Below are 8742 nucleotides of genomic sequence, written 5' to 3'. Positions count from 1 at the left end.
TGTAAAAAATGTGCTGCATTAAAATCAGCATTGTCGATAGCAAACAGCATCGCACTTGTAATGTAGTGAAAATTATTAAAGTGAACCAAATTACTAGTTATGGATCAATAAGATCATAGATATTTTAGTAAATACGTTCACTTTTGTAATTTTCAGTACATTGCTTCATACAGAATCGACNCCCAGATCGAGCAATTACCGACAAATATTACCGATAGTCGATCAAGCGAGAACGCGTCCGTGAGTTCACATGGTTCTCCTCGCTTGTGGGCATACCCCCGCCNCCTCGATGGAACCTACCTAGTGGAGGAGATAAGGTGGAGCGAAGAGACGATTCCCCTTGCCCCGCGCGTCTGGCAGCTTGTGGGTAGCCGCTATTCTTGTGAGCGGGCAATAGTATATATATATATATATGTACGCATTCATATACATGTAATAAATTCAACTTGTAAATTTTTACAAGTGAGTATTTTTTTAATTAAAATCTCGATTTCTAAATTCATACGGGATGCTGGATTTGCATCTCACATATGACAGACTCCGGATACTCCTTTTTAAAAATAAGATAAAGTAAATAGGTAAAAAAACTCTTACGGAAAAAACGTTCAACTTTTGACCGTAACGTACAAAATCACGTTCAACTTGACCGTAAACTTTTAATATTCAGCATTATACGTTCAATTTTGAACGTGATTTTGTACGTTACGGTCAATAGTTGAACGTTTTTTCCGTAATGGAATGAAGTACGTTTATTGTAAGAATAAAATATTTATTTAAGTTTTATAATATTTTGCTGATTATTTTACATTTTGAGTTTGTTTTTTTTTTTATTATTAATATTATTGCAATATTGTCTCATGCGTGTGCGAATATTTATAAAACATTTCCAACATAACAATCACATAAGTTATATAACTGTTATTTAATGTTTAAACTGTTATTTACCAGTTAATTATACCTCTAATAAATATTTTAATAAAAAACTATTAAAAAAACATTATCAATTTAATCCAAATTTAATTTAGATAACTAACACAACTTATCACTCCAAAAACATTTTCTTTTTCATCACATGTTTCACGTTTCCACAAAATGTCTGTAGGTAAAAAATGATGATGACATACAGCTTGTTTTGTATTTATAATTATGTCTGTTCTTTTTAAAGCTGCTCGCCACATTTGTTTTATACTTTTGTCTTTTGGAACAAAAAAGAAATAAACTTTTTCTTTATTAGATGTATAACCTGATATGTACACCCAAGTGCAATACAGCGTGGCATTGTTTAACTAAAGTGAAATAAAATAAACTTTTTAATTGTATTTATGTGTTTTTTTAAATACTATTGATTTTAACTGTTTATTTTACGTTTGGCGACCGTACAACTTTAGGCGATTTTTGGCGATCGTATGGTACATGTACCAAAGTGTACCAAACTATAATTTGAAGTCACTCGAACTATAGTTTGGTACACTTTGGTATATGTACCATACGATCGCCAAAAATCGCCTTTTGTGAACGATGTGAAGTTGCTGAAGTCACTAGAGTTAGAGGTTACATAAAATGTAAATGCCGTGGTAACTGTTACCTAGCGCCGCCTAGCGGCCTGGCGTCACTATGTGGACATACCGAAATAAAGGATATTGTAGCGGAGATTTTTTATGTCAGCTTTAATATTTATTAGGAGTGTCTTATTTATTGCTTCCTTATTTTTATCATTTACTAATCAGGTAGGAATATGTTCTTACTATGTTGTTTAGCCACTTAATATTTATTATCACAATATATTATATATAAATTTACAAAAACTGATAGAATAAAACTAGTGTAATGATAACTACTTTTAACAAAATCGTGAGAGAGAATGTAAAGCCTATGTCACACTACGGATTGGGATTGAGATTAGATTTAAATTTGACCAATTAGAAAAAAGAAAACCAATCCTAAGTTTAGTGATCTTCTCTCTGATTGGCCAAATTGCAATCCAATCTCAATCCTAATCCGTAGTGTGACATAGGCTTAACGGTTTCTTCTCATCTCGAACCTTCTATCCCTCAAAACAAGGTGGGTTCTCATAGTTGCTCTTCCGCGACGGTAGCTCCGCGGTGATTTTTCCCTAGGCGCCTGCGATTCGCCGAACTGGACAAGCTGATCGCTACAATATAATAGGAAGTGTCAGGAAGTTGCACCAAACCACCAACCTGTGATCAAACGAACGTCACCGAGTTTTTTTGTCTCTATTCTTAAACTATTAGTTATTCTTAAACTTTTTTCTTAAACTACCTAACCCAACTAACCTAACTAACCTAACCCTAATCTCACTAATCTAACTTTAACCCCTAACCTCACGTTCTATTTCCTTATTCCCTATATCTATCTATGTAGGCGTCACGTGGGAAACTCCGAAAGATGCAGGCCACGTACAGATCTACATTTAGAATGGAGGCTACAAAAAGAAGTAGGACGCTGAAAAAGTCTTTCCCATTGCTTCGCAACCGTAGACGTTGATAGAACGCCAATAAATTAATTGTCTCACACACACACACACACACACAATAATACAACAAACATGTATTGTATCATAGAGAAGTTAGTTTTAGCTGTGTATAATTTAAATACAAACATTTGAAACACTAATATATGTACCACCAACTAGATTCCCCAACTAAAAACCCTTAATTGAATATTAATATCCAAGCGATTCTTGAAAATGAGAAAATTTTATTAACTATTTAGTAGAAGAAAAAAAATAAAAAACTAAAAACTAATGTTATTTACTTAATATAGAATGTTGAATAAAATCTCATACATTTTTTTCATTTTTCAATTAGTTTTACAAAATTTTTGCAAGGTTTTCACCAATAAAAAATCGCGTCAGATAAAACTGGTCAAGGTTTACAGGATAATGTAAACGTACCTAAAAACAAAATGTTTCCAGGATTAGAGTTAAATATTTGGGTAAAATAGAGATCTTTTTATAGTAAGTATATTTCCATTTTGCTGATCTGCCAAAAATACGGAGTATCAGAGAAATATGAGAAGAGATACAGAGAGCTAGAGAGATAGGTGTGTGTGCGTGCGTGCGCGTATGTGTGTATGTGTGTCACTAGATGCGCGCGAGCAAAAGAGACGCATAGTAATCCAGATAGATGTGTTATGCGGAATAAATGCAAGGTGGGGATAAAATCCGACTAAAATATCATTTCGACATGGAAAACAATGACATCGTTAATTATCATCAAACCATTTTCATCATCAGCAAGTGCTGCAATTAAGTTTTATCTGCGCCAATAAAGTTTTTAATTGGTAAATAATATAATATATAATATATAATATATAATATATTGTTCGACTGTATATGTGCGCATTGTAGGGTAAATTTTATTTTAAAAAATAATTTGTATATGTACAAAATTTTGTACAAAAGATACATGGAGACATATATGTTTATAAATTTATAAATATGTTTTAAATTTAGTAGAACGACGCAATTTTTTATATAGTTAAATAAATTATAGTATTACAATTTCTTAATAATTTATGAAACTCTTATAAATGTATGAAAATAAGATATCTTTCAATAACTTTTGCATAGAAATCCTAACAGTGTGCAATGTTGATTGCAGGTGAAATATAATGGAAAACAAATATATAGTGGTATGCCTCCATCATCGACCTGATTTAATCAGAGACTGTTGTAAATTACTTAATTCTGAATGGCCTCGAAGTGAAACTGCACGGTATGTTATTTCTCTTAGTTTGAAAGACCATTTAAGGAGTTAGTAAGATTAACTCAGGCCCAATTTTTTCACTCTTACATAAGTTCTCGATAACTTTATCTAAAAGATAAAGTATATCTTTTTGTATATCTTTATCTAGAGGATAGCTATCGGTAGGTATGAAGAAATAGTCACTCAGCACGCTTTTGTATTGTTACATTGCAGAATAAAGTCTCTAAATGTCTCCTGTGATGAATTTCCTACGTGTTTAGTTTTAATTAACAATGAGAACAAAGTTCTCGGTCATTGTAAAATATCTCTGGTAGCTCGATCAAAAGTTAGTTGTTTCATAGAATCTGGTAAGCAAAAAGAACTTATTTTAATTATTGTTTTTAATGCATGTATTCAATATTAAAATCAAATGTAAAAAAAGTCAAGTTAATAAAAAAAACTCGAATATATATTTTATAATCTACAATAAAACAAACTATGTTTGCAATTTTACAGTTGTAATCGACTACCGATATAGATCCCAAGGATTAGGATCTAGATTGTTGCATGACATGGAAGAGTACGTAGCAAAGAAGGGTTTGAAAAACATTTACCTCAAAACAGATGGTCAAGAAGTGTTTTATTATAAGAATGGATACAAAGTGTGCGATCCGTTCAAAGCGTACGGTATTAATGATATCATAACTATTAGCCCGCCTCTAGGCAGGACAAAATTCAAAGAACAAAATAGTGATCAATATACAGGATACCCGCCACCACCGCCACCACCTCCAATGCCTATGTTTCAATTATCCCAATTCTTTGACATGCGTATGCAGTCGCGAAAAACGCACATGGTAAAAAACTTGTGATACTAGTATTACATTGAAGTATCTACATTTCTCACTCTTGCTTCACTTTAAGAGCGTTCATATAGATTAAAAATTAGCGCTTAGAAAGCAAACACAGTTATAAAATAAGAACAAAACAAAAAGAAACAAAATAACTCATAAAATAAATTAAAATTAATGAAGAGCATGGTTTATCATAGTTTAGTGAAGGATTTGAGCGCATTTTTTTAGGAACTTGTATCAAAATCATTATCACGCATCAGAGCTATAAATCATCTTTCAATGTTTGAAATTGTTTGTGAATAAGTATGCATTTAATTTTTTCAGTTTGACATGATATAAACAATATTGCGAATATTCTGTTAATATAGTTTTAGAATTCATGGAATAATGTAGACTTATCTTTATATAATTTTCAGCTTTGAAAGATAAATATAGCTAGTTTTTAATTTTTACTTAAAGATGATTAGCAAGCAGATTTGTTCTTAGCTTTTTTATGTATTTTGTCTTCCAAATCCTATTACGCTTCTATTTATTTCTGATAGTTTTGTGTTGTTTTTCTGAGGAAAACAAGAATATTGTTATTTATTTGTTTATATCATCACTCTCTACGTATAATTACATAAGTGTCATACGGGATTTTCAGTTTATTGTATAGACATTTAGAACGTCATGTTCTTTATGGTCACCAAATATTTAAAAAATGTATTCATAAGGTAAAACTTTGAAACCGAAAGATCGCTTAACTAGGAAAACGTATGAACCTGTAAACTTTGAAACTGCTTTCCTCTAAAATTTGCGTTTTGGAGTTACGGGATTATACGTAGGGAGTAACGATGTATAGATCGTACCTATAGAGCATTTTGCACTGAAAAAACATTTTTAGCGTGTAACATAATGTGTTATTTTCTTTTCTTCTCGTTTTTTTGGAAAGTGAGAGAATAACACAAACACTTGCTTTTTCCATTTAAATCATGCAGCGAATTTAGAAATGTAATATAATCTCATAAAACTCATACAAATATAATTTAACAGATATACAATATATATTTTTATTAAAAACAAAACACAATGCATTTTATTATTTTTACATTTCCGTGATTCTTCTTACATCATGACGCGGTTGCAATGCCGCAGATCTTTTGGCAATATTTCGAATTCTTAAGACACTCGATGAGAAAAGCGCCTAAATCATGCTTGGAAATAGCTCGTCCAGGTGAAGAATCAAACGTGACAGTGTACTTTGATTTTGGTATATCTGCAGTGTATAAAAGTAAAACTTCTTTAAAATGTCAAGAATTTTGTATGCTGTTTCTCTTTTCTTATATTTGTGTACCTGCTATATGCGGCGGTAATATTGCTACCCATTTCAAATTACTTGCTTTGATCAAATCAAACATCCGTTGATGATCTGCATTCAAGTTCTTAAATATAGCTGGCACTGCCTCAGGTTTATAGAATAGAAATGCTGAAAAAGTTATAAGCAAACCTTAAAAAAAAGTAACATCATGTAACAAGGTAAAATATACTTAAATCCAGATATAATCAAATGTACTCTAAGAATGCTAAAAAGATATTGTAAGTTTGCGCAATACATTGTCGTGTGCACAGTAATATATTTCTATATTTTAATTACAATAGTTTTCAGGTACCATTTTAATTAAACTATTTTTTCTGATTTACTTAAGACCTTATAATAATATACTTTACCAGACAGACATACAGAGATTAATTCAACATTGTGAGTCTTCATGGCATCAATTATATTTTTCAGACCTTGAGATAGTACTGTAGTAGGATCTAGAATAACACATATACACAGAATACAACACACACATTATATACACACAATATGTTATATAGAACAGCATAATATTTTATAACATAGCACACAATCAAAATGTACATGTATATAGGTAATTTGGTAAGTTTGGAAAATTTTTATGATATGATGCCACAATTCATTTAATTATACGATACTTGAAAAGTTTCATTCCTCAAACCCTTTCAGGCTAAATTTCAGCCAGAGGGGACGCGTTGTTCACGTTCAGTAATTGTTTGAAGCAAATGATTAAGCAGTTCATAAAAATGGCAAAATTATACGAATTAGGCTTTCAATTGATTCCTCATCCATCTTATTCTTCGGATTTAATTTCATGTGACTTCTGCGCGCACATGCATGTGTGTGTGACATGTTCCTAAATTTGAAAATCTTATTATTTTCCATTTTTATGACAACTGCTAAATTACTTGCTTCAAACAACTACAGAATGTGAACAACGTCATTTTTGGCTGAAATTTGGCCTGAAAAGTTTGAGGAATGAAACTTTCTAGACATAATATAATTAAATGACTTTTGGCACCATAGCATAAAAATTTACCAAACTTTTTAAGCCACGTATGTATGATTAATGATAAATAATAGAATTAATAATTTATGATAAAAAAAACAATAATGATAAGTACACACTCAAATCATTCCTTGTTCCAAGTACCACCACAACAGCATCCCTATCAGCTACAGCACTTGCAACCTGTTCTGCATTAGTGACATCTCCAATAATTGATTCAATCTTATTTTTAAGATCTTCAGGAACTTTGGTTTCATCTCTTACAAAAGCTCTTACTTCTAAACCTAAATGTATAAAAAATTATATAAATATATTATTGTATAGGGAGTGATGTAGTAGCAAGTATTAAAAAATATGAATTAAATTTGTAATTACATATAATTAATTATAAGTATAATATTTCAAATTACGCAAGAAATGCAATTAGAAAAAATTACCATCTTCGACTGCTGACCTCAAAGTGCATAGGCCAGTGTTCCCAGTAGCGCCAAATATTACAATTCGCTTCATTTTGCTTGCTGTTAGCTATCATCTGACGGGCGTTATCGCAAAAAAGCAATTATATCTATCAATTTGTCTCATATGAGACAATGAAACGAGAACGGCGAGTCATTCTTGCGAATATCGTGGAGAGGGAGTAATTACACATCCGTCAGTGAACACGTTAATACGTACTTAGAACCAAATTCGATAGCAATGATAACGCAACAGTAACACGTTGCCTAATTTTTATTAACGCAACTTATTTAATTTTCATGTATATAAATCTGCGCTGAACATAGTTTTAGCACGTAACAATGTGTTATTTCCTGTTGTTTACTTTATTTTTTTTTGTTAAAAAAAATTGAATTTAACATCAGAAAATTAAATTTTCAGAATTATATGTATTTTATTTCTCAAAATTTCTATATAATTTCTATGCAATTTCCAACATTTTTCAGTCCTTATGCAGATGTATATCTGAATAAATGAGAATAAACTTCTCTTCACGAATTCTTAACAGTTTAAGCCTCTTGCACAATGGACGGAATAGCAATAGCGATAGAAATAACAAAAGTTTTAAAGAGTTTATATTTAAAAATAAAGGTAGAAACAGCGGAATCTAACATACAAAACTACACATGTATCAATGCAGATCAGAAAATCGGAATAAGCAATAGCGATAAAATTTCCGACGAGTTGGAATTCTGTGTTAAAAATTGTGTTATTTCTATTGCTATCGCTATTCCTTCCATTGTGCAAGGGGCTTTAAGGAGGTCATCGTGGTATAGGGTGCGTTCAGACAACTCAACGGTTGAGAGATCATCACTCATGATAGGACTATTCTTCAAAATCTGCTACGGTTCCAAAAGTATGATCCAATCAGAAGTGATTATCTCTCAACCGTTGTACAACTGTTGAGTTGTCTGAACGCACCTATAGATACAGGGTGCGTTTACTTTGGGCGCTTAGGCCTGGTTTATGCGGGCCTAAGATTTTAATATTTCTGTTTATTAACATAAGCATAACAGAATATAACAAAAGCATTGAAATCCTATAGTTGAACTGTACCAATTCCGGCATAAATTAACAGTTATTACCCGCATAAACACGGCCAAAACAAGCCTTTATTTGCCGGCATAAACTAGGCCTTACGCGCTTTGAGCGTCAGTCTATCTTTGTTCTATATTTAGGCTGCTTTCCTTTTAGGAGACACAGTCGACACATTCGACACAAAGCGTCACACATCGCTTTCCATTTGTAATTGTGATCGACCTCAATCGACACACTTCGACTCTTCTCGGGAGGAGAGTCAGAGTGTGTTCAAGTGTACTTTTGACGCATATATCTGCA

General features: G+C 31.8%; 2 protein-coding genes across 2 annotated transcripts; one reads left to right on the top strand and one right to left on the bottom strand.

Annotated features, from left to right (window-relative positions):
- Window positions 1–3086: 3086 nt before the first annotated feature.
- Window positions 3087–5162, top strand: LOC109861803 (N-acetyltransferase 6). Its single transcript, XM_020441615.1, has 4 exons — window positions 3087–3303; window positions 3624–3737; window positions 3942–4075; window positions 4224–5162. Exons 2-4 carry the CDS (start codon window positions 3634–3636, stop codon window positions 4577–4579), a joined length of 594 nt encoding a protein of 197 aa, XP_020297204.1. The 5' UTR covers window positions 3087–3303; window positions 3624–3633; the 3' UTR covers window positions 4580–5162.
- Window positions 5163–5585: 423 nt separating this feature from the next.
- On the bottom strand, window positions 5586–7902 carry LOC109861802 (flavin reductase (NADPH)). The gene is made up of 5 exons (XM_020441614.1): window positions 7347–7902; window positions 7029–7193; window positions 6269–6358; window positions 5895–6026; window positions 5586–5816 (listed from the first exon to the last, which is right to left on the bottom strand). The coding sequence occupies exons 1-5, from the start codon at window positions 7417–7419 to the stop codon at window positions 5671–5673; spliced, it is 606 nt and encodes a 201-aa protein (XP_020297203.1). The 5' UTR covers window positions 7420–7902; the 3' UTR covers window positions 5586–5670.
- Between the last annotated feature and the right edge of the window lie 840 nt (window positions 7903–8742).

Source organism: Pseudomyrmex gracilis, unplaced genomic scaffold, assembly GCF_002006095.1.
Source record: "Pseudomyrmex gracilis isolate BER0280 unplaced genomic scaffold, ASM200609v1 scaffold_1049, whole genome shotgun sequence".
Lineage (NCBI taxonomy): Eukaryota > Metazoa > Arthropoda > Insecta > Hymenoptera > Formicidae > Pseudomyrmex > Pseudomyrmex gracilis.
Note: the sequence above shows the minus strand (reverse complement) of the source record. Positions and strands in the feature narration are given on the sequence as shown.

Coding starts and splice junctions, on each gene's coding strand:
- LOC109861803 (XM_020441615.1), top strand. CDS start 3,634: ATGGAAAACAAATATATAGTGGTATGCCTCCATCATCGACCTGATTTA. Junction 3,738..3,941: donor CCTCGAAGTGAAACTGCACG/GTATGTTATTTC, acceptor GTTACATTGCAG/AATAAAGTCTCTAAATGTCT. Junction 4,076..4,223: donor TAGTTGTTTCATAGAATCTG/GTAAGCAAAAAG, acceptor GCAATTTTACAG/TTGTAATCGACTACCGATAT.
- LOC109861802 (XM_020441614.1), bottom strand. CDS start 7,419: ATGAAGCGAATTGTAATATTTGGCGCTACTGGGAACACTGGCCTATGC. Junction 6,359..7,028: donor TGGAACAAGGAATGATTTGA/GTGTGTACTTAT, acceptor GTGTTATTCTAG/ATCCTACTACAGTACTATCT. Junction 5,817..5,894: donor ATTACCGCCGCATATAGCAG/GTACACAAATAT, acceptor TATACACTGCAG/ATATACCAAAATCAAAGTAC.